Consider the following 27798-nt stretch of genomic DNA (forward strand, 5'->3'; position numbering starts at 1 on the left):
TCTGACACTTATTAATGACCATGTAAAATGTTTACTTGGTAATGAAATTACTTATGAAATCTTCGGAGGTTGTTATATATGTATAGTTACAATCCAAAATGCACATGCTTATGTGGCTGCTAATATCACAAAACGTGTCATAATCATGGGAAGAGACCGGCCATTAAAACACTGTGGCAATTTTCAGCATGTATACGTAATCAAAAAGAATCTTTTCAACATTCGCATTAATTTTGTTTTAAATATGTTTCTCATATATTTGTGTTAGCTTTGTATAAGAGAAACCCAAACAGTTAATTATATATACGTAGGTAATTGTTTCTATTATTAACTAGATTTATATACTTCTGTGACTCAAGTGTCAAGTGCCATGTCATGTTATTTTAATATTTTCTTGTCCTTCGGGATCATTGATTTCAACACTTTTAAGTGTTGAAAATTGAGTATCGCTTAAGCCGGTGCTAGAGGGCTTTAGGGATGTTGCACTTTTCATTACCCCTCATGTACAGACTCAATCAAACCGAGTCTGCAATATTGTGATTAGTGCTTCCCAGGGATCACATATGTTTCCTTCAGATTTTAATATTTGCATTTTGATATTTTTTGAAGTAGTTTTATAAAATATATTTGCCATTCTTTTCTTATGTAATGTAAATATGTTATATCCCCCACGGGACTTTAGCGATGAACACGTATTTGTTTTTGCCAATACAATTTGATATTTAATTGACTTTGACTTGACTTTGATAATTTTCTTAATCCTTTCCTGCCTACAACAAAATATATGCTCGTTTTCAAGTGATACTTGTGGGATTTACATTGACTGTGATTACTTTTCGTCGCAGATCATTCTCTTTATGTACTCATACAATAAATATCTGCAACAAAATTACATTGCATTGTAGACTAAGTTTGGTTTGATTGAGTCTACCCATGAGGGATAATGAAATAGTGTAACATTCCTCACACCCCCTAGCACCGACTTGAGCGGTACTCAGTTTTCAACTCTTAAACGTGTTTTAATCAACAATGAAGTGATTAAGTCGATTAAGATTTCAATCATTTAACAATGATTTGAATCACGACCCTCAAGAATAGCTCAGACAAAACAAACTACAAGTACGAAATGAGTATTTATTTGGTAAGTAATATACACTATATATAATACATTATGAGCATAGAATAAATTTCTTTATTATTATTGATTTCTCCATCTTTGGATATAGTACATATATGACACTTGAAATACACGGAATGTGTTGCAAAGTAGAAACACTGTTAGTGTTTGTTCACTTTTACACGTAGTCGACTATGGCAAACTGGAAAAATGACGTCATCTAAGATGATGATCTACTCATGGTTTCCACTGAAATCAAAAATAAATAAATTTTTATGTACGTCATCTTTAACAATGCTAAATATGGTAATGCGAGACTTACTAACAAACTACTTATTCAAGCTTCTTTAATTGTAAAATCAGCAATACTTCATTGAAAGGGCAAAACTTTATAGTCTAAAACTATATAATAACTCATATAGAAGATAATGTATTCCATACATATGCCTTTGACGCATAAATCAATTAAACAATCAAATCAAATGACTATAGTAATTCATTTCTTTGTACAAATAATGCTCGTCAAGAAATCAAATTTACCCATGGCCTTCTCGTTTCCTGGCAGAAGTCACATGATTTACCACATATATCACAAACATCTGACGTACGTATTGCTTCCGGAACGTAGAATGAAGTCACTTGGTCCGCTGTTAAAGAAACAAAACATTATTAGCTGAATGCAAAAATTGTACTCATCACTGTGCATAAATAGAAACATTTCAGATGAAAACTCTACGACACCCAAACTGTAGCGATATTAATCATTAGAACAAACAGGTGCGTAAGTCTTGGTCAAAGCATACCAGGACGAAAACTTCTAAACAGTTTTCTAAACATCGGAACAATGCAGCTTACTTAATAATGATGCTTTGTTACATAATGTTATTTCTAAAATAATAATTTGCCACTGTGTATTAAATACTAGTTACCAGATGGCAAGATAAGATCTGATGTTAAAATTTGACTTACTTGGCTCATAATAATCGTAAACTTTCACTGGGACAGGTTGGGCTCCTGCAACAAGGTCTGACCTTTCCATAGGTACCCGGAAACACATTTCATTCTTCCCTATCTGTAACACAAGGTATTATCAGCATCATTATTACCATTCAAATACTGATAATTGAACGAAAGTAGATACATTTACTTATACTTATTAAAACATTTTTCCCCCCTAACATGATCTACAAAATGGTTCTTTAAAGTATATAGTAATTTATCTGTGTAATGAAATAATCTGTAATGACAATGCCACTGATTTATTTAACTTAAAATGCCAAGAAGGTAAGTTACATTGCATTTACCATTTTATCTTGCAAGGCAAAACAAAATGTCTATCAAAACACCTTTGTACATTATAAATTTTAACTCAATTCTCTAAAAATGTCACAAAAAAGCAATTATAAAAAAGACAAGCCTTAAAAAAAGAACACAAAAAGAAATACCTCGTCTAGATATAGGATAACCTTTTTATCACCATCTTCAACACGTTTAAGCAATTTATGTTTTGTAATACCATCTTTATCTGCAGTAAAACCGGATGGGTACCCAATCTCTATCACAGACATACCAGCTGCACCTTCCTTTAGATAACTGTCAATATCAAACATAATTATTTCAATAAATGTAACAAGGAAAGAAACAGAATAAAAAATTATGATTGTATCAAAAGAATCGAATTATCTTTATGCTGGATCATATGCCATACCAACGGAATGCGACAATATCTTGTTGGAAACTTTCAGATATATGCTTGTTAAAAGAAGAAAATTATTATTATTATCTTTATTCTACTTATTACTAATTGCAGTCAATATTATTAGTTATAAGTAAATAATTACAACATTTTTCTTTAAAAAAAAAGAACAAACAAACAAACAACAACAACAACAAAAACACAAAGACAATACGTAACAGTTATAATTACGCATATGTTTTCCACTGGCCAGGAACATTTAAAAACAATATTTGAAAGACCCGGCACATGCATAGTTTTGTTTAAGTTTTCAAAAACTAAATAATTCAGTGAACATAAACGTACCTTGTACAAGCTTCAACTATAAAGAAGTTCGTATTTTCCTCTGGAATAGTAATTTTTAAGTAAAAACTTGGCGTATCGTCATCACGGTCGATATGGTAGAAGACAGAAACCTGTGAAAAGAAAAGAAAATGTATACATGTATATTGTAATACTATATTGGAATTTAAAGTTTCACTTATGCCAAGTATAGTTAAGTATAATGCATCTCACCATTTACTATATAAATAATGTAATCATTCTCAATTTCTTTATACTGGAATAAGTTTGAATGCAGCAATAGAAACAACCTTTAGTGTGGCACTTGAAAGATATTCAAATGAGATGAAAGTTATGGTTTCAATTCAATGGAAGAAATAGTTCCAGACTTTTATGAGCAGGAGTAAATACTCATACATATTGCACATGACGCCATACAATCTTGGAAAGTACCATACAAAGATCGACACGCACAAAAATTAGGATTAATGCAAAGTTTTGATGATAGACCTACCTCGACTAATGCCAGACCTGTGCCAACAGCATTTATGTTAACTTCTGATATATTGACTGGAAGCTGAAAGTATGACATTTATAATTGTATACCTATTATCAATATACATTCAGTAAATTAATATAGATTTTAGTAAAAGACAAAGAATAATTGTGGCGCCGCCCCTTTTACTTGACATAACAAGTAGTATAGATAACATTGGACTTTTATAAATAATTCTATGTTTTTGTCAATATATTTGTTATTATGATCATGCCAAAGCAATAGAATGCCGGAAAGATAAGTTTCATGAATAATATAAAACATGTTCAGATTGACAATGAAATATTCAAACTTTTATCAACCGAGATCATTATTATTCATAAGATTAGTGATATTTTTGTCATAACAATGCCTTAATCATAGAAGACTTATGTATTGAGTTAGAAAGCTTACATATGGTTATTTTATAAATGTTACTTAAAAGAGAAATAAAACTGTATGGATTACACTAACGTTTGAAATGAAGCTTCTGTTTCAATGTCTTAAATTCAAATTTTAATTTCATAGTATTTGTTACAAAAAAATTATAATGTTAAGGGAAAAGAACATACCTCACGGCTTTGTAGCACTAATGCATTGTCATTAGTTACAGTAAACTGTTCCCGGAGATTGGACCCAGGTGATCCTGTAACACTGACACTGGCGTTAAAGTCCTTTGAATATACTTTAGCCGCGGTCTTTGCTAGGGCTTGCAGGGCAACTATTGTATCCTAAAAGATAAAAAGAATTTATGAAGAAAAAGAAAGATATATTTTACAAACAAGTCTTTAGAATATTAACATGTACCGGAAAAACTTCAATTGATTTATTACGTCGCACGATGTAAACGTGATGCAAAACTATATGTAGATTCCATTTTTACATAAACACCGGTTTTATATAAATTTGTGTTCGTGCAGATAAAGAAAAAAGATAATGTTATATGGAAAATTTATACTTTACAAAATGTTAGTCAACATCCATATTCATGTTATGTATTTTCGAATTCGACAGCAAATTCATGCAATGATGCAATGATTATCTTTGTTGACTAATTCATTATAATTACACATAGCAAAAAGTATATTGTAATAGAATCATCAAATATATGAAGTGCATCATTCTTCTGATAAAAAGTCAATAATATGGAATGATTAATAGAAATTAATGCCGATGAAGTATAACTTCACGAAAGGGCCAAGTATCAACAGTAACAATTATGAAACGGATAATTGAACAGACTAAGGACTTACCTGCGTTGAAGCATAGCCACCATTTGGATTTCGCTGACTGGTGAGCCATTTTAGAACCTGAAGGCTGTCATCTTGGTTATTGGCAGCGGTAAGGGCCAACATGGCATAGGCGGTCAATTCAACATTCAGGGCTTTCCCCTTATCCTTCTCCCATGGGTTCATATCTGGGTTAGGCACTGCATTCACTTTCTTCCAGTATTTCATTCCACCTTAAATACCAATAGGTAAATCTTTTTCAAGTATTTGTACTTTATATGACTCATTAATGTCGTTTTAAAGTGTATGGTTTCAAATAATGCTCATGTCTATGGGTCAGTTGTACTTAATAAAACAACTGATATAATTAATATTCGTATCTATTTCATTGTGATCTAATGCTAATAATATACATTTGCATGTAGATAAATCTTTTAGTTATCGAAACTAAAACGAATAAACCATTCAGTTTTAAGAAGGCGAAGAGACAAGCTGAATACTGAGTAGTGAAGTTCGTCATAGTTATTTTATTAGAAATAATAATAAAATTTAGACAAAATGTATTATTATAATAATTATTATTAATATTATTAATCGAAAATAAATACCTTCTGTTGTACTTAAAGCCTGTAGTTTATCAAGCGCTTCTCTTGCACGAGGACTTCCGCCCAGGTTTAGGACATAAGCAATAATTGCCAGTTCATATACGTCTGTTGTCAACGGTAACTGATCTTCCAAAAAGCGCATTGCCAAGGCGACGCTGTTATTTATTTGACTGTCGACCTAAATAGATAGATTTTGATATGGAACAACTTATTTTGTATACATATATTTGTTTCCTTACACGTTTGCAAAATACGGTTTAATTTATTTCTTTAATTATCTCGGGGATTTACGTTTTTTTTTCCACTGAATATTGCGTCTTTATACAAGTAAATATCTATCCTAGACTTTCAAAATATTATAATACATGTTCTTTATTTTTCAAATAACCTAGCAAAGTTTGGCTTTTCAGCAGAAACATTCTCAGTTGACCATAGCAAATAATTTCATTACTTTCTTGTATATATTAACCATCTTTGAGACTGGAAGATAATAGTTTTAACAGGAATACTCACCCCTTCTACAACACGAGCTTCCAACAATGCAGCTAGTACAAAAGCAGTAAGAGAACGTTCGCCGGCTGTTGATCCTCCCTGAAATATGATAATATGATTTCTATAAATAAAGAGACAAATCACGACTACTTATTCACTAAATCTACTCATTCCTTTTAAATTGCTGGACAATGTGCTCTCCAAACTGACTGATTTTCACTATTAATCGTAAAAGAGCAACGTAAATAATCACTTAAAATAGAGAAAAATAGAATCTTTAAAAGAACACCCAAACCGACAATATTGAAACTGTTGAAGGCTCAGTTTGATTGAGCCTGTCCATGGACGGTACTGAAAAGTGCAAGTGACCGTCCACGCCCCTAGTACCGGCTTAAGCAGAATTCAACATTCAGAATTTAACCCATGTTCGTAAATACTCTGCCAGTAAGCAAATTGTATCAAAATAATTGCCAAACAAATTTAACAATAAACTTTTCTATGGTCTTAATTATTCCTTCCACATGTTTTTGAAATTTATGCGTCAACACAGATCTAGCACCATATAACAATTGTAATAATCAAAGCTATATAAATTAATAAAAAATATTTTGTATGACGGCGTTTCTTGTTTTAGACATAGTCCCGTACTTTGTTTATTATTCGTTATTACAGCTGTCATATAAATATATAACAATAAATATGTCATATGAATACAGTACCTGCATTTCCTTATGAAGAACGCGACCGGGTTCCTTGAACGTGCCGTTAGTATTTTGATTTTTAATGATCCATGAAACAGTTTTCTTAATGACTTCATCATCAACAAAAATGTATGGCTTTGCCTGTACAAATGATTTCAAGACAAATGCAGACAACCTGAAATATATGAAACATCATAATCGATTTAAATATACAATGGGCTATGAACAATATCGAGCAAATATGTTGAATTTAAATTATAGATTTGATTTATTTTTGGTCGTGGTATATTTTTCATAGCATTCTGTCTTTAAAATCACTTATATAATCAATGCAACTGTATGTTAAGAAATAAATACATAGGATATATGTAGAATAAAAATAAAGTTTTCAAAATATCCCTTTTATTTCCTACCATAAAGGATTGCAAATAAAAATAGTAAAACATCTTTAGAAATATTAATATACTGTGACAAGATAATACTCCATTTTAATGCGATAATATATACAGAACAAAGAGCCTACCACATGCTTCCAGAATCGTCATTCTTTCCAAAGGCACTGAATGATCCATCCCCATGCTGATACGTCAACTCACGCTGATAACCTAAAGTTAAAAACACAAAATTAAAATAAACAGCCATTCATATGCAATAAGAATTATAACAGAAAACCTAATAAAATAGTAAATATCTGTTCTTTACATGCAGAATGCCATTAATGTAAATCTTATACGCACGGCAATGTAAAACTTTAATGCCTCATTTAATTATGTACTACCATTACGTTTTAAAAGACTAGAAACAAAGAAAGTCTACAAACAAAATTATAATAATAAGAATGATGATGATGCTGATAACAATATTAATATTCAAAAATTACAGACACTCTAGAATGTCACTGAGCTAATTTTCTAGAGAGAATTCAGATCAAATCAAGTAATTTACCTTTTATCATGAAGTTTTTAGATTTTTCAAATGTTCCCATGTCTAAGTTGTTTGTAGCTTCGAGGTATTCAGTAATGAAGATGTTTGGAGCAAAATTAAGCATGTTTTGTTCTCCACAACCATAAGGCATTTTCAGGAGAGAGTCCAATCCATTGATGCTAGGTCCCATCAGATCTCCTGAAATTGTTTAAATGGTTATATTTTACTTTCTTTCACATTCCTTTACTTAGGGACCAAATACTGCTACGTAACCCTGTGCTAGGGGACATGGACGGTTGCCTGCATGAACCAATCAAACCCAGTCTGTAAAATTCTTCATTTTTGCCGTTTTTGGCGATCTTTAGGAATTATGTTTTCTCTATTTTAGACACAATTTTGCATGCCTAGCATTTTTCTACTTTAGAATACTAAAAACTCTCTATGTTCCTGAGGTGTGTTGTTAAGAATTGGTATATAACTCAATTTGCATGACAACGAAACAATCAAATTTTGACATGTTGCTAGTGTAGAATCTAAAAAGCAATACCTGCACATGTTTCCTTATTTCAATAAATAATTTATTATGAGTTATATAAAATGGTTTAAAATGAATAATATAGATTTATATTATGTTGCTTATTTTATATATTCATTTTTATGTTGATTACAAAAAACCCACACAACATTTGATATATGTTTTATGCTTACCAACAACAGTGACTATGACACGTTCAGATCCAGGCACAGTGGCAGCCGGGAATGATATTGGAATTACGGTGCTGAAATCTGGGGTCTGCTTCAGGTTGATTAAAGTTGGGATGTTGTATTCATGTGGCGTACCTTCAGGCTAAACAGATATAAGCGGAAAATATTAGATATTGAACAAAGAATAAGAGTTTACAAAGTATATATATGCCATACATTCGATGAAAACACGAAGTTAACTTGCTTTGTAAGATTTTATACTTGATCACTATCGAGAAACATTGATAATAAAGACTTTTATATGATAACGACTTTATGATATCAAACAATTAGTCAATTGTTGCATTTTCCAATTATTGCGTGTCATTCTTGCATATACGTGAAAATAACATGAATAATCGAAATCGCCTCTTCGCCGACAATACGTTTGCAATTTACAGCTTGTTTTTCGTCGGCATCAACAACTTTGTATAATCACAAGATGTGTTAATTTTAGGATGATTTACTGATATGATGATAAGAGAATTTTCCCCGATTATATTTAAAGTATCTAAACACGCCATTCAATGTATCGGTAGCATTGTGTTACCGCAGATGAATGTGTAGATTGATTAATAAAATATTCCAAGGACTAGTCCTCCACCAATTTTTTTGACACTTATAACCTGTACAACTTGTTTTTCACTGGCATCTTTAGCATATTAAGAATGAGCATGAGATTGAATTTTGACCTGCCCAAACCTTTTAATGTGCAGTTGGATATAAGATATTCTACGGACTAATCCGCCGTCAATATTTTGATATTTACCTTTACAAGAAGTTGTTTTTCAATGGCATCAGCAGCATATAAAGATTGCGCATGAGCTTGAATTTTGATATGTCCAATCTTCTTAGGAATGATCGGGAAATACACAGCTGCGGCACCATTTGGCTCAATCTAAGAACAAGATCGAATAAGTCTTTGATAAATTCATACAAAATTTTATTAAATACAATAAACTATTAATATTTTTTAAAAGTGTTTTAAAGCAAATGCATTAGAATGCTAACTGCTATGGGCCCTTTCGTATTTCGGTAATTAATTTGCTGTAAATAAATTGGCTTATGTGTGTAATAATTGAAACATAGACTATAGATTAATTTCATTATTTTTAATGTTGGGGTTGTCTTAATCATTTTTTATAAAATGACAAATTATTACATTATTAAATTTTATTATCCCAAAATAAAAAAACACTTTGAAATTTAAAGGGTTTTTATTTCTTTAAACATTTAATATTTCAAAATTAAAATTAACTGACGAAAAAATTTTAAAAAAATAGGACTGTTAAAGGGGTAAAAAAAACGTGCCCCTACCCGGAAATTTTTTAAAAAGGGAAATATAAAAAATTTGGGCCCCTTTTCCCCAAACCCTTTTTTTTAAAATTTTTGTGCAATCATTCTCAAATCTTAAATACCTTCACCCCAAAATCTCTCTCAATCCTAACATTGCTGAAATATTTAAGCTTTTTCCACCACGATTTTATGATAATTATCTAATCCTTTGGAGGTTTTTCTTTGTAGCGCAAAAGTCTAAATTATGCTCTGAAAGGAAATTATTTATTAATAAAAAATTTACTATATTTATATTTATTTATAAATATTTTAATTTGTTAGATAAACAGAAAAAAGAAATTTTAAAGATTAAAGCTTCAAATTCAATGTCATTGCGAAAAAATTTTCAAAGCGTGGAAATCACCCCTTATTGCCAGATAAACCAAAAAAAAAAAAAGGGTCAAATTTAGAACATTACGTATAATTTGAAAGCTATATTAAAATACTTATAAGAATCTATGCCAACCCCAAATATCTCTCTACCAAAATTCACCCTACAGCTCCGGCTTAATTTTGAAAGTAAGTATTTTAAGTACGTACTTTCATTATTATTCACTAGTTCACCATCTAAGTTGCTGGTTTTTACTCGAAGAGTTCTTGAACCAATTGATAGATCCCTACTCTGACCTTTTATTTAAATAACAATATTTTTAACCACCAAACATTTTTGGCATGTTGTTTCCGTGCTTAACAAAATGTAGATTAATTTCATTCCATTGTCTAACTCTTTAAGAATTTTAACAATTATTAGGGATCTAGCATAAAGTCGTTTTAAGTGTTAACTTACGAATATTCGGAAAGGACTGTAATTGAAGATATTTGCTTGTAGTATAACTTTTTCACCTCGTACAACGGAATATGGCATATGAAGGCTCACGAAAAACGGCATGAAGGTTGTTAACTGTAAACATAAAAAAATAAGTAGTAACAATGAGCGTATTCATAGCATACTGTAATTTCAGTTAAACAACTACTTTCATATGAGACGTTTGTACCTAAAACCTGCATATCGTATATGTAATTCAAATTAAAGAAACTTGTCAATAATTCAAATCATTTTTAATAGTAGTTACCAATAAACTAGTAATAAAACCAAATATAATAAAAAAAATACATGTACATGTACACGAAAAGCATAAATTTGAAATTTACCAAAACACAAAGATCTAAAACTCGTTCTTTGAAACCAAAACTAGATGTTTTTAAAACCCAAAGATTTTAATTCATACAAATTTTCACTCTCCCTTTACTTTAGTCAAAATGGCTGCTTTTAAAAACTAAAGGTTTCCTTTGCTGAAAGATTCTTTTAATTTCCAAAAAACCCAAATTATTTCCCCACCCCTGAACGGGGAAATTGGGCGATCCACGATTTTATTGGGGTCCCCGGCCCCAGTGTCTTCCAAAAAACAAAATGTTCCATTTATTTCTGTACCCCCAAAATTTAAAACCTACAAAATTTTACTTATATCTTTAAATGTACCAAAATTTCTTTCAAAATAAAACTAATGAAATTTTTTTTTGATTATTCTTTTCTTTCAATAAAAGGAAATAATTAAAAGTTTTTACCTTTTTACAATGCCCAAATTTAAAAATGTTAAAATGGGCCCAAAACACCAAATTAAAAATTTCTTTTAGATTTTTTCTTTGAATTTTAGGTATACAAAGATCATTTACATTTTTCGTGACAAAAAATGGGTTACTTTTATATGAAAAAAAACGTACAAGCTTTTTTGTTTATTTTCCAAACCCAAAGTTTCCGGGGGAATTACTTTTTCCCGGACCCCCTTTTTTGGGCTTAGCAAATTTTAAAACCCCAATTTGTTGCAAACCGATTTACTACGCAACATTAAAAGGGAATTTTTTGAATTTCCCTTTTGGATACCTTTTTCCAGCCTCATGTAAAAACAACATAATCCCCGTCGAAATAGATATACACTTTTCCCCCAAATTTAAACAATTTCTTCAATTAAAAAGAAATTTGGAAAAAAATTTTGTGGGAATAACATAAGAGAGTGCAAGATAACAATGGGGTTTGGGAACACAAAGTGAATGAAAATGAGCGGGAAACAACAGCAACCAATTGGTACAAGATATTGATGATCACGACAGAACAAACAGAAGCATGGACCAACAAACATACGGGGAATATTGTGACCGCCACATCCAAGTCTCTGGAAACAGTTTTCTAACTCGTGTAGCTTTTTTAAATTGCTTCATCTCCGGAGCAGGGGCTGGACCTGCACCTGCGGCTGCAAAAGCAACCCTTCCTCCAAAACCACCACCACGAGCCATCATCATTGGCATCGGACCAGACCACGCTAAGACACAATGATAGATATGCCCAAATATAAACATGATTAAGATATACTGGTATATGGTTTTCCGATATAACTAGGTTGAATTATACTGGAATCATACTACACAATGCTGAAAAATATTAAAAAAAGGAAAAAAAAAAGTTTCAAATATATACATGTATGGCGTAAAATTGAAAAATGAAACACATATCAAAATACAAACGTAAAAAATTCACATATTTTTCTTTGTTTTAAAAATTTAAATTTTCTTTTTTGCAATGAAAGCTTTTATATTGTCGTCAATTTCAAAAAAAGAATATTTCTTTCGAAAAAAATAATTTAATAATGTATGAATTTTTGCTAAATTAACTAATTGGTTTCCAATGAAAAAGGAATGGGCAAGCAGCCCAAAGGAGGGCTTTTTAAAAAAATTTAAAAAAAAAAGAAAATTTTTCCCCCAAAAAGGGTTTTCTTAAATAAAAAATGGTTTCAAATTTCAGTATTTTTTTTAATTTTAAAATTTAAAACCCAACATTCCAGCGTTACACAAGTTATCAATATTTTGCTTCAAAGGATCAACGCCAATAGTATAGCCGTCATTTACGTTTCAAAGTTCATTTATACTAATTGATTAACAAAATACTCTGACTTACGTTCTTGATGGTCATATACAAGAGCATCGGTAATGTAGGCCAATCCAGCATTCTGTTAATGAAATGAAAAAAGTTAACAACAATTCTGGAAAAGTGGAGATCCCAAAACGGTCTTTTTCAATATCTCTCAGGTCCTCTACTTCAAGCTAAAGTGACATTATGTTCATTCTTTCGTTGTCGGTTACAGCTTAATTTACTTTAAATTTCTAAAGATTTACTATTATAATGGCCATTGACCATTATAATAAAAATAGTTAGAATAAAATATTAAAACTGCCTAAAATATAAAAGATTGCCCCACATTTTGTATCAATTGAACATTACAAATTCTGAACGATATTTATAGAATTTTCCAAGGGTCGCGTAGTTTATAAGTAGAATACAAATTTCATAAGAATTATGACAAGATGTAAAGTGTTCTGAAACTTTACCTGTGCAGTCACCATTTTCACTTAGATGGGCATAATGGCAGTATCAAATCATTATTATTTTCTATTTTCAAATGTTTTTTCACATTATATTTAAACGTTTGTTATAACATCTAAATGAACTATATAACAGATAGACCTATATTGAATACAGATTGAATATTTTTAAAATACGAAATTCTTCAACTTAAACTTACATTGAATACATCATGGGCGTCGTCGCCACGAGCTGGCATTGGCCATCTCCAACAAAACCAATCACATGGGAAGTGACCGCCACCATTTGTATCATACTTTTGCAATTCTTTTGTGACGTCATCTTTTGTTACATCGTTTCCAGATTTCAGAAGGAGTACACTCTTGTCAACGGCCAGCACATTAACCTTTGATCCAGGATCTGCATTAACCGTCAACCTGATTTTATCGGCAGGCCGGACTTTAGGCGAGTCGAAGCTGATATTCACCTAGAAAACGATTAATTGTTAACACTGCAGTTACACGTGCGAGTGAAAAAGACGAATTCATGAATCGAATATTTCTTTAAAATGCTCTACATTACTCAAAATATACATTTAAGAACTGCTTTATTTTTTAAATCGGAATCTCAATGAAACGTATGAGGTATCAGTAAAGAAAGTATGGGCTTATTCTTAAATTTCATGCATAAAATACTACATACCCGATTTTCAAAAATGCCATCAACATTAAAGCTAAGCCCATCAGCGACGACTTCACCATCGGGTCGGACGTAGTACAGCATAAGTTTAGCTTTAGGTGCCATATCTGCCGTGACAGGGAAATTTAATATCCCTGGTGTTAGATCAACGTTACCAGACGCAACGCTCTTTCCTTTTGACAAAACCTGTACAGTGAATAAAAAGGTTTGTTTTAAATCGAGAGTTTGCGATCTAACAATAAGAAACATATATTTCAAATGCTAAAATTCTAGACAATTATAGAGAAAGGAAGGTGTAATTGCAAAACATTGAAAGAAAATACTGTGAAAAAGAAAATAATATAGTGGCATGCAAATATAGTTGTATACGATTCAACAAGTTCTTTATTTGCCCAAAAATGAAAATATTGCAAGTGCACATTGCCTGAAACTATATATTTGAACAATAGTGAACTCTTGCACAATAACAGTTTCTTTTTATATCTTCATCATTAAAGTAATTATTTCCAAATACAAGGACTTGAAGATACTATGATGTACTGCAAGATAAACTACCTGATACGCTGCGTTTTTCTGAGATGGATCAGTGGAACGAATTTGAATACCTGCTGTATCACCTGCCTATAAAATAAATTAGACTGAAACATTTATTATCTATTATGCAATTTATTTGTTAAAGAAGTTTTCTGTTTGCTACTATTGTTAACAGATTATTATTGTTAACAGATTATTAAGTGTTTTATATTTTCTCTATTATTGTTTACAGAAACATATGTATTTTCAGACTTGCCGTGAATTGCATACGATTTCACAAAACGTTTATGAGCTGATGTGAGTTACCAATTAGCTATGAGCTATGAATTTGAAAATGACTAAACTCTATAACTTATAAAATTATATTTTACAAAAGACTTCGGAACAGATACGGACAATATATTTGCATTTGAACATAATTTGTGGAAAAAATAATCATTTTCATGATTCTATTCTAAAAAGCAATTGATATAATGCGATCTTCACTTTTCTGCATAAAACTAACTTGAATAAATGAAAATTAGATTTAGAAATGTTATCATTTTATTATTTATGTTTGCATAACACTTACCTTCAAGTTATCTGAGAGTAATCTAAGTTGCATAAAGCTGTCACTGGGAGAATTTGATTTTCTAACATTTTTGTGAGCTTTAACACCATCATGTTCAGCCTGTAAGACAAAATACGCTATAATGGTTTTTCATGCATCAATATGACTGTAACTATGTATTCAGTTATTTTCGTCAATCTCCGTATTTAGCCCTCAACCTTATGAACTTCTGTAATGAACCTTAATATAAATTTGTGAACCTTTCCTTCATCAAGTTGGGACATCAAGACGAGAGTTTAGTAGGCCAACAGATAGAACCTGGGCAATGATTTACACTCAACTATTTACTTTGAAAGTGGTTTATTTGTTTGGCTTTACGGCGCACCAACACAATTTGGGTCATATGGCGCTGAAACAGGAAAGATGAGTTTGGCTAACATTAAGCGTCTAAAGCACTGTGTGAAATGACAAATTGGCCTTAGTAATTGAGAAGCTTATTAAACACACGCAGTTAAAAACAATATCAGAGTGACAGTAACGAAACATGTGAAGTCATAACAGAGGCATTGTTTAGCTTTCTGGTCGAAGAAAACCTCAGGTGCCCCAACGCGCATTATTTAAACTTTTCCGGATTTACTATGCATCGACATTCCGTAACATATCTGGTTAGCTTATTCGTATAAAAGAATCCAAAGTATCTTGATGTTTGTACGCTATGATGAATTATAAATATATTCCAACTAGAAAATGTTACCGTTATGCAATAAAATAAAAAAAATCATGAAGTTACTGGAAAATTTAGACGGGAGATATCTATACAGTTAAGATAGATTCTGAAAATGTTTTGAACAAACTAAACAGTTTCGTTTAGATTAAAAAACGAACTAGATAAACAATTTCTAGTTGATAAAAACCGTATATTTCAAAGATAATATTTTGACCAATAACTCACCGCAATATCAACTCGTGTAACCTCAGGTGGGATATTGATAGGGATCTCTATAAAACCATCGAGTGGTATAGGGAAAAACATTTCAGGCTGTTTGTCTTCTTTTTCTCTAGGCCACCACCAACCTCCGGGCGGCCTGATAATCATTGGTGAAATCTGAAGCTCTTTAACCATAGTACCTGTTTATAAGAAATTTTACTAATGTACTTAATGATTTCATATAAAGCGGCATGATTTAGTACTGTTTCTGTATGATTTAATACATTACTGATATACATGAATGCTGGGTCGTGTAAATTAATATGGGATTTGATACGTTGCGTCATGATTTAATACAAGACTGCATGATTTTATACATCAAAGTATGTAATAAGCGATGCGTTGCTGCAGGATTTAATGCATGTCTACATGAATAATTACGTTGCTTCATGATCTAATACAAGACTGCATGATTTTATACATCAAAAGTATATGTAATAAGCGATGCGTTACTACAGGATTTAATGCATGGCTACATGAATAATTACGTGGCCGCATGATTTAATTCTATAACATTTTTGGTTGATTAAATTTACGTCACACCGATACAGTGACTTTCCAGCTTAAATGTCGGAAAAAGACCCAGGTGCCCCTCTGTATACTATTTAAGACAGAAACAGGCACATCCTGAGTAGAAACATCGACGTTCCGTAAGCTAGATTAAGCGCTTCCCCACATGAAAGAATCCAAAGTCCCTGCGGGATTCCGAACCCACAGAGGTGAGTGGAGAGCGGTAAGAAGTCAACGACTTAATCACTTGCCGACGGACGCCCCGTGATTTTATAAATTCCTGCGTGGTAAAATATATTAGGCTGCAAGGTTTAATATATAAGGATTTTATAGATGGAAAGGTTTCGCAATTTGCGTATTTGCATCATTTCTTTGGGAGTTTTTTTTATGGTTTGTTGAACTGTTCAAGTTTACATCGCAGTGAATGTTTGGAGATACTATCTAAAAGAGTTAATTCCATTTTAGTAATATTTTTATTTACATACCATTTGTACCGTTCATTATAAGAGGCGAAGTTGTGGTGGTGGTGGTGGTAGTGGTTGTTGTCGTGGTAGTAATAATAGGCCGGTAGTAAGTCACGTTAACAGACACTTTACCGTTTTTAATGGTCGGCGGAGTATCATCTTGCTCGGAAACTTTCAACTGGAAATAAATGTATCTTTTAGTTAAATCGTATTTTTCTTAGCTTGACGGTTATAAATACTTTGACTTAACGTTTTTTTTTCAACTACTTACCTGTTATTAACTAACAAAGGAAATTTACGTACGTGTCCTCCGATTAAACGGCAAATGGTTGACTACGAGGTACCACTCGTCTTTTGATACAAAACAAACTCTGTGAGTTGATATTATATGACAAAATGACCGCTGTTTTTTTATTCTTTTGATGGCAATTTGTAGCAAGCAACATTGTATTTAGATTATGAACAAACACAAAACATGCATATATCTTTTAAATCCAGGACTCAACATAAATTTGTAACAATATATACGAGAATTGGCATATGCCTTCATATAATGATAATATATATTATAGAATTTACTTACAACCGCTAGGTAGTTAAGACCTGGTTTAAAGTTATCTGGAAGAGAAGAAGGAAACTCTAGCTTGATTGGTTTGTCAAAGAACTGTACTTTCTCCGGGTCTGATGAGAGTTTAGATCCTGTCAGGGTTTCCGTTACGTTGGCTTCAAATACAAGAAAACGTCGCCCCAAAAACTCGTCGATCGACTTTAATTGCTTCATCGGTACCCTGAAAGTCGCCGTACCATCAATCTGTAAATGAAGTTTTATCGATTTATAAGAGGAAGATGAACATCTTATTGACTTAAACTACTTAGTTTCTCACCATATAATACACACAAACACATTATTCATTAATCGGTTCATAACTGCTACATAATCAACAAGTCAAAATCTAATTGCGTTACTTTTGCTATTTGAAGTTTTCTTTACAATAGTAACGCCTTCCATTTGAATGAATTTACAAATAATTAAGACATGCTCCTTTAACGGTGGTACTAGATTTGTCTATGCATTTACCGGTGACTGAAGTTCCACTTCACTGCTGACCTTCACTCTTGTACCATTTATCCAATTAAAACGAGGATACTCGAGTTTTATCCTAACATCGGCTATTCCTTTCACAGGTTTTCCATACGTATATCTAAAATAGGATTTATACATTTCTAAATTCTGAGTTAAATATTCTTTAAATGTTAACAAGTTGATGATGTGTTTGTTGACTATGATAATGATGATGCTAATAATGAAGATGATGATAATGATGATGAAGACAATAATGATGATGATAATGATGATGATGATAACAGTCACTATAATGATAATAATGGTGATGATAATAATTATGCTGACTATGGTGACTATGATGACATTAACAAAAATGATGATGGTGATGATGATAATTATAATGATGGTTAGGGCGACAAAGACAAGGACTTAGAAGACCACGACGGTGATGATGATCCTATGCATCATAATGAAAATAACTATAATTATAGTGATACTTCAAACATCGGTTAACGGAAATAATAATAATAATGTACGGTGAAAAAGTATTGAGATCAAAATATTTAGCAATGCTATTATGCTAGTGAGAATAAGTCGAATTCAATGCTTTTAGTGAAGAGATGGTACTTACGTTGCAGTAACCTTAAATTCAAAATCTGGATCAGTAGTTCTGCCATATGATGGTAGGTCAACTGATACTTCAAACTTGGGTAAAACTGAAAATAAAACACCATTCATGATATTTTAAAGGTAAGTAAAGACCCATTTATGACCCAGAAATGCTGTTATTATTATTTCTCAAAGGTTTTTTATGTTTGGTGTCGAGTAATAGTTTCCAACAAATTTACTCATTGGCCTATTAGCTGAAGCATAGTTTGTTTCTACTGCTTTTCGGCAATTAGTACAGTTGAAGTGATTAAGCATTCTGTGTGGAAATCAAAATACTACTTTGTTTACATTTTGCTACATTTATGATATATTTCACATTCAAAGGTACTTTTATCAGGATATGAGGCATGCTCTAAAACTATTATTTCAATATTATAAACTCATGTTTGCCCTTCGTAATGAATACAAACATTTATTCATCTCCGATTCATATAATGCCTTTAAGTGGAGTAAAGGCAGACTGAAAGTGACAAAAAACAATAATAAATAGTCTGAATTTTTGTTAATATCCAAGTTATGAAATGAAACGTTTAATCTCATTCAATATACGCTATCTTCGATTCCCCTTCTGTTTCCACATGTTTTTCTACATGTTTTTCGCCTTTAATTCAATTACAAATGCGTGCTACCTTATATTTAATTAACACATAGACAGATGACGTCATATGACCATGAAAATAACACATAAATATAAGATGTTGATGGTATTTATAATTAAGTTGTTCATTCAAGGTTTTTATGATAAAATGTTTTCAACATGACATATAAAGTAAATTCTTACCGTACTCGTCAACAGTGAATGACTTTTCTACTTTCTCATTCTGTTAAGAAAATAGGAACGTAAAAGTTTAAAGCTACACATGCTATTTTAATCAGTAGGTAATATTCACAATTTTGAATACGCTCAATATAACGATATAACGAATAAAATAAATACATTATTTGAAGGCTATGAAATATAACTGCGCCATGACAAAACCAACATAATGGGTTTGCGACCAGCATGGATCCAGACCAGCCTGCGCATCCGCGCAGTCTGATCAGGATCCATGCTGTTCGCTATCAGTTTCTCTACTTGTAATAGGGTTTGTAAGTGAACAGCATGGATCCTGATCAGACTGCTCGGATGCGCAGGATGGTCTGGATCCATGCTGGTCGCAAACCCATTATGTTGGTTTTGTCATGGCGCGGCTCATATATTTAGATAACCAGACAAATTAGAAAAAAAACACATTCTTTTTATTGTTTAATGGCAATACATTTCAACATTTCTACGAAGGAAAAATGTTACTAAAATAAAAACAAAAGTACGGATACTAGTAATCAGCAGATATCAAACATAAAGTTATAAGTCTGTTCGTTTGAAATAAAAAACTTACTCCAAGTAATGCTTTAATTTTCCAATCTCCGAGCACAGGGGCATCAGACATGGGCAACTCGGCTTCAAAAATGCCTCCACTTTCCAGGAGCTCCTTTGCTGTTATATCATACTGGTTGATCTTGTTTCCTAGGGGATCCTGGAAAAAAGTTATTCATATTTGTTATTTTAGTATGACATTTTAATTTTCCATTAGACGTGGGGAAGGGGTGAGATCGTTTACTCTCGGCCAATCCTCAAGGTTTAAAGTTTATATCGGCATGAGCAAGTGTTTCATTCGAAAGAAAATATAAGTAAAGTAAGTAAATAAATATTGTGTGAATGTGTCATATGTAAACATACAAAACAATGAATGTACAAAACGTGAACTAACACTGGCATACATCCAGGCCAATGAGCATATAAGACGCAAATAACACGAAAACAATGTTGTTTCTTTTTTATAACACATTTGATGAATATACTGTATAATGAATGTACTGAAACAAAGAGATAGAAAAAAAACAAATGAATTATTAAATTATCCCTGGGAAAATGTTTAAATTTTGACCGCAATTGAATTATATGTAGTGTACTACATAATCATATCATTAAGAAATACTTTTCTTCAAGATTATCCGCAAATCCAAAATATTTGACAGGTATGAATGCAATTAATGCCGAAAATTTATATGAATAATAAAATTATTCCTCGGAACAATTTTAATTTTTGACCGTAATTGAATAATAAAAGTGTACTGTATAATATATTATTGATATATACTTTTTTCAAGATCATCCGCAAATTATAAAATATTAGACAGATACGAATGCAATGCCGAAAATTTAAAAATTATGCATATAATATTAGTTGTCATTAGTCGAGGCATTAGTAAAACTTATGATGATATATCATTTATAACGCTCTCGTGATTTCATTACCATGAAATGACTTTCAATATTACCAATACACACTGCATACCTATTACAAAAAGTCACTGCATACCGCAGATTAGAAACTCGCTCATTTTAAAAAAATATATAAAACATGTACACAAATTTTTACGGCAATATTGTCTTGAAACTTTCTTGCAGAATTTGATTAAGAACATGATCATTTGCGATGAAACAATTTAATTTAGGATTTAGATAAACGTAATGTTGTGTTTAATGACTTTTTTATACTTAGATATGGGATTTTACAAAAAAATATTGTTAAAGTTCTTAGTTATTTAGTATGGACATTTAAACATGTATGTTGAATGATAATATTTTGATCTAGAATATTTTATTATCTTCTATATAAATTTATACATGTAATATCGTATCATGTATATCTCACACTTGCCATCAAAATCCATATCTAATTCTTTCGTCGCTTGCTATACTTTATACTTAATACTAATAAAGGTATTTTTGTTGTATTACAGACCTTCAATATAGGTCAATTCACTTTAAGTCAAACATACTAATTGACATGGTATGACCCCCACCTATACATCTTTTTTTTCAAAAAGGTAATGCATTACAAGTTGAACTTGTCTGCATATTTGTTACACATACATTACACATACATTACAAATGAGCCGCGTCACGACAAAACCAACATAATGGGTTTGCGACCAGCATGGATCCAGACCAGCCTGCGCATCCGCGCAGTCTGATCAGGATCCATGCTGTTCGCTTACCAATCCTATTACAAGTAGAGAAACTGATAGCGAACAGCATGAATCCTGATTAGACTGCGCGGACGCGCAGGCTGGTTTGGATCCATGCTGGTCGCAAACCCATTATGTTGACTTTGTCGTGACGCGGCTCAAATGAAGAATTATTCGTCTGTACTTACATAAATATCCACATCCATCTTATCAAAAATGACCTTGAGATCTGGGGTCACACCAAATATTCTGAAATGTACTGAAAAAAGAAGATAGATTTACTAGTCAGATTCTAAATTTAGAACATATATTGAAGGAAAATCACGATTTTCGCTTATAATTTCAAACGTATTTCAGGCAATTTTGTTTATAGTGAGATAAAAACAATATTTCTTTATAATATTTTTTTGTAAATACATGTATACATAAATAAACTTGTTAAACTCCTTTTTCATCATGATTGATATATTGTGGATTTTAGTATCTAACGTTAAACTCTTACCTTTAAAACTTGTTAAACAATTTAAAAACAATTAAATATCATTCATCTCCTTTAATAAAAAAATTTCTTGACAGTTACAAACGAGTTAATTTCCGAAATAAATTCAAATAGATGAAGAAAAGATGCATTTTGCTTAAAGTAGCTTTTTTAAGATACATTTTTGTAAAACAAAAAACTGACTTGAACGATTGCTGCAAATTATCCACAAAAGAACAATTAGATAATGAGTTAATCTTATTCAGCGGCGATCAAAGAAAATGTTTAACAAATAGAAATGTGCCATCCGAAAAAATATTATTCAAACTGTCTGATCTTTAAATGCTTACGGCATAGAAAAAAGTGAATAATGGAAATTAAAATGATTGATTTGCAAGTCACGTTGGTAATGTCAAAAGTGCATGACGGTAACAGAGTATAAGTAGAAAATAGGGCCATTTGAAAACCTATGATAGATTTGTCTAAAGTTGATATGATATGATATTACTGCGATGATTAAACTGACAGTGTTTATAAAAAATACCATGAACTAAAGCCGCATAATTTACATATTTATCTGAAGTACAGAAGGACTTGCATTCAAATGAAAACTGATTTTGTAGATCAAAATGCTTACTTTATATATACTATTTAAAACACAAGTGCGTTATTTAGATACACATAATATCAGTTTAAACGTGTATTTCTGCCTTTTTTTCCCCAGTTTAGATCCGTTACTTTACCTAAATAGGATAAATAAACTCGGAAAATATAGCCCAATTTTATGATCCTGGAAGTAAATTTATACAAGGAAGGATCAAACTGTTTGTTTCTTGAATATTTTCTTTTTGAATTGAGTGTTTATGTTGGAAAACTTCGTTTAAAGTTAGTCATTGACAAGAATGTTGACATTCCGATACCTTTCAAAATGTGACAATAGTGTTGAAGATGAAATACTGCTCTCACACCGGTGCAAGGAGCGTGACCCTTATCATTATTTCCAGAGAGCACATTCAATGAAAAATTTCGAGAAAAGGGTGATCCATCGGAAGCAATAAAAGCAACGACATTACATGGAAATTTTTGAATCTGTTAATGTGTGATAATGAAAAATTGCAACATCCCACACTGCAAATCAAGTTTAGAATATTCACCTTTTTAATATTGTTCATAACTTTCGAACGATTTAACCTTTTCTATTTATTTTCATATAAATTACATCGTTACTCTGCTTTTCTAAACATTATAAAACATTTCATATTCCAGCCTTTAAGACATATATATTATATTCACCAGTTTGTCCAGGCTTGTATATAGCTTTGTCCGTCTGTATGAAGATCGAATGACTTTTGTCGTCATACGAAAGACTTGTAGAGTTTTCAAAAGTCAAGCCTCCTTGTCCAACAATTCTAAGTTTATATCTACCTTCCGGTAAATTTTCTGGTATCTGAAGAAAATAATTATGCCAGTCTTGACAAAAAATAACAGATTAAAATAACAGAAATAGATTTACTGTAGTTTGCACTTGACAGTACCGTCCATGAACAGACTCAGTCAGACCGAGCCTACAATATTTTCAATTTTGCCGCTTTGGACCTTCTTGAGAGATTCCTATTTTTTTGTTTTACCAGTAAGGATGAAGTACGGTTAATACACCAGTATTGAGCACAGCACAATCAACAAACAAGAGCAAACAAATCAACATTCGTGCAAAATATAATAACGTTTAGAAGGATCAGGTCAAAAACCAAATCATTGAAGTGAAGATTTTTTACTAAAATTGAGTGTATCAGAAATGTTGTAAACCGAGATTAAACAAAAAGTACGATACTGTATAACTGTATAAAAATAAGTGATGAATTTTTAGAAAATGGCATTTAAAACTGTCAGGGGAAAGTCGTTGTTTCGTTGAGAAAGAAACTTTACACTTGCTCAGTACTGCTTTGTTCCAGTAGCTTCCTATACAATTGAACTAAAATAAATTCTATATAAACCAAATCGTTGATATGGCAATTTTATATACCCTTAAGACTTTTTTGGTAGTGAGGAAGTTAGCTTACGGAACGTCGGTGGTTCGTTTGTGCCTGAAATATTGCACAGAAGGTCACTTGAAGTCTCCCTCCACCAGTTAAGCTGGAAAGTCGACATATGGCCTATAATGTATTGGTGCGACGTAAAACCCAACTGATAACTTACTTCTTTTTTAACGACTGATCAATAAAAAACATTACAAAAATATAAACTGACTAACCGGAAGGACAATATCTTGAGCTTCTTTGGTAAACAAGACAGCCCTTGTTGTGACAATTGGTTCTGGTATCGGTGTTGTTGTTGTTGTAGTAGGAGCGGATGTCGTGGGAGGTTCCGGGAGACCATTGCCATTCCTTATCAGCAGCCTAGGCATTGGTCTTGGTCTAAATCCTACCTCTACTTCTATCTCTTTTTCTAAGGTAACTGTAACTTCAACAGGGGTCAATGGGTCAACTAGGAGCGAACTTTGAATTGTAAGGTTGTGACTAGGTCGTATGGTCTTTGGTGATAAAAATAGATAAGTACTGAAAAAGAATCAATACGTTTTTCAATAGAAGTATGATGTAGCGATTGTTCATTTATCTTTAAATGAACTTTACGTTAAAGATGATGTATGTATTCCACGATTGGGTTAAATGCCTCTAACAATGGAAAAAACATAACATAAAAAATCATGTTCCACTACGAAAATAAAACAAAAAACATAGTAGTGGACATACCTATGCTTTGCTCCATGTGTGTCTTAATTAATTGATAAAATGTATGTTTACATGCGGATCATTTATTTAAACGTCACTGTCAAGTTAAGCGAACAGAAAGGCATACTGACGGCGTGTTATAATATGAATCATTGAATTACCCATTCATGTTCTTCACAAGAGGTATTTAATTTAGGAATAAATAGTATCTGGATTGCACGTATCCTTGATCTTTATTTATTTTTTATTTTTATATGTGCTGTCCTTTTTTGCTTGTATATAGCAAACATATAGTATATACCACTGAAAAATTGTTCTTATACTATCATTACTTTTAAACGGAAATGTGACCTTATTATTTTTTCCCATCGAAACACCGGAGTATTTTTGTTGCTATAAAAACATTCGCAAAAAAGCTGATGGACAAAAATGCATTCTTTATTTACCCTAGAATCTGACAAATGAATTAATTGTATAGTTCTGAAATACCAAATTATATCATTTATAACAAGAGTACGCATTGCACGTGACAGCCGTCATATAGCACTTAAGCATGTACTTAACTAGTAAAAAGGTTACTTACTTTTCTGATGATACGTATGAAACTGCGAAAGTAAAACATAAAAGCAGGTATCCCACAAGGGAATCCTTTCTCCTCCCCATTGTTCCTGTAATTTATTAAAATGTTAATATTATAAACTTTAAACCTATAAAGATTTAATTATAAAATATTCAATATTCGTACATAAGTATTGTATTAATTGGTGTAAATGAGAACATGGGTTAAATATATATATAGTCCCTTCTCTAGAAAAAGATGTCTGGTTAGTCATTTATCACCATTAAAACTATTTCTAATTAAGTGACTGTGTTTTGATAAATGGCAATGCCTAAACTCATCAATTAGGACCAATTGCTTCAACGGCGTGTTTTTTCACCTCGGGTCATAAATTTTGATTCGTTAGTTGCACATTTAAAATAATTTGCCTGTGACGTCAAAGTGTATAAACATATTTTTGTGGTCTCAATCATGTTAAAACAAGAAGAAGGCTATAAATTCACGGAATGCGACGGTAATCGTTAACATTTTAAAAACGTGTTGACATCCTTTTTCATTGGCGAAAAGGAAAATACCGACATGTTTACACAAAATGAAATTAAAAAATCGCTAAAGGCAAAATCAACAGCTATGAGTAAGGAATCTTTTGCGTGCTCAGTTCTTAAACTGCTTGTATATATGTATCTATATTTTCTTTATTATTGAACTATTTAAACCGCGCGCATTTTATCTGGAAGCCATATATGTCTAAAAAGTTAGGAGAACTTGAAAAAAATACAGATCTACATAGGACAAAACATGGGAAATATCGTTCAATAGAATATCAAATTTTGCATCATTTAGTTAGTAATTTAAGTTAATGAAAATTTTCTTTTTTTACGTGCGCACGTGAAATTTCTTGCATCGTAGTAAGAAACTCAATTTCTTTCAAAAAAAGTTCATGCTGCATTTAATATTATTTAAAAGTTATTTTAAAACATGAATATGTTGCAATACTAGTAGCCTTAATGCAAATATGAGGTACTTGAGGAATTCGAGTTGAAAGAACCATTTGATAATACAACGGAATAACTAAACTTTACCAAAATACAGGCGAGGGTGATATATATATATTTCTTTTCATTATAATCACAATTAAGAAATATAATGTCATGCTTATAGCAAAAGTATGAGAATTATCAGTCCCATTAGTTAACTTTGTAAAATTTTGCTGAAAACAATTATTTGTTTAATTAAAGATACTTTGACGTATGATAAATCTACATAGTAAAATATTGCCGAAATTACTTTCTTAATTGAATTCATCGCTTAAATATCGCTGAATCATTAATATCTATACTTAATGATCGAAAATTGTATCTTTCATACAATTAAAATACAAAAAACAAAACAAATCATAGTCATATTTTTAAGAGAACACTTTTATGCATATAATATAACTTTCATGCTTAACACTTCTTGCATAAACAGGGAAAATAAACCTTTAAGTTATTATTTTAAAAAGCATCAATTTAACTGGTTTCAATTATATTAAATTTAAAGAAATATGACTCAAACAGATACAATTAGCACAAACTTACCCTTTCCTATATCAGTTTCAATGTTAACCTCTATAAAACTTTTTTTACTTTTATTTATACTCGTAATCTTATTTAAAACAAATTTTCTTCACGTTTTTAATTATATTCCACAATAAATGTAGAAATTAAAGTTGTAAAATCGATGAAATTTATTCGAATTAACGTTATCAAGGCAAACAAGTAAGGTATTTATATGAATGTTGACTCATCACGCTTGAGTAAACATTTGCGACGTTTAACGTTAACGTAAGCCATAAAAACTGAAGCTATCCTATAAATCACGTGGACCTGACGTTGACAGTCAACAGTAAATATACGTAAAATTAGAATGAGTTAATGGATATACGTTTCATTCATTCATTTCTCGTGTTATAATAATAAATAATAAAACTGACGTTTTTTAAGTGAAAAAAGTTCATTTAAGATAACAAAAGATATCAATGTCAGTAAATTTTTTTTCACATGTAGCGCAGACAAATATTTCAAATTAATTTAATTAGTTAATTTATGTTTCATCGTAAATCATTTAAAAAAACAATTTTCTGGTCACGTCATTTATTGCTTTTGTTTTCTTCCTCGACATAAAAGGAAGGTAAATAAACACTTACCGGAAGTCCATGTTGTTTTGGATATGACGTCATCATGTTTAGGGAAGTAACAGTCCAACTTTATGGCTCTGCGTGGGTTTATCTCACGAATAACAACAATATTTTTGACGAAAATTGACTTCTAACTTATGTCAGACATGAATACAAAATAAAAGTTTCAGGATCCGCAAATTTACATAATGTTTTCACCCGTCCGAAAACGCCCATTTGTATTTAGTTGAATTAATTACCTATCAAATTGTACATCTATAAAGAGTGATATACTATGCTCAACTTTGGTAAAATACTTTATTGT

General features: G+C 31.4%; 1 protein-coding gene across 1 annotated transcript; it reads right to left on the reverse strand.

The window, feature by feature from the left end:
* Positions 1-1120: 1120 nt before the first annotated feature.
* On the reverse strand, positions 1121-27077 carry LOC132759362 (CD109 antigen-like). Its single transcript, XM_060751126.1, has 35 exons — positions 26896-27077; positions 25340-25424; positions 24279-24582; positions 23321-23474; positions 21738-21808; positions 19914-20051; positions 19316-19355; positions 18497-18581; positions 17878-18001; positions 17383-17610; positions 16821-16977; positions 15790-15965; positions 14859-14957; positions 14309-14374; positions 13757-13939; positions 13275-13541; positions 12650-12701; positions 11804-12017; positions 10773-10779; positions 10487-10600; positions 9134-9262; positions 8329-8467; positions 7642-7818; positions 7220-7301; positions 6715-6871; positions 6017-6094; positions 5507-5681; positions 4923-5131; positions 4242-4400; positions 3649-3711; positions 3159-3268; positions 2563-2710; positions 2087-2189; positions 1658-1764; positions 1121-1366 (listed from the first exon to the last, which is right to left on the reverse strand). Exons 2-35 carry the CDS (start codon positions 25417-25419, stop codon positions 1355-1357), a joined length of 4407 nt encoding a protein of 1468 aa, XP_060607109.1. The 5' UTR covers positions 25420-25424; positions 26896-27077; the 3' UTR covers positions 1121-1354.
* Positions 27078-27798: the final 721 nt, after the last annotated feature.

Source organism: Ruditapes philippinarum, unplaced genomic scaffold (genome assembly GCF_026571515.1).
Source record: "Ruditapes philippinarum isolate M1 unplaced genomic scaffold, ASM2657151v2 ctg374_1_1_1_1, whole genome shotgun sequence".
NCBI classification, from domain to species: domain Eukaryota; kingdom Metazoa; phylum Mollusca; class Bivalvia; order Venerida; family Veneridae; genus Ruditapes; species Ruditapes philippinarum.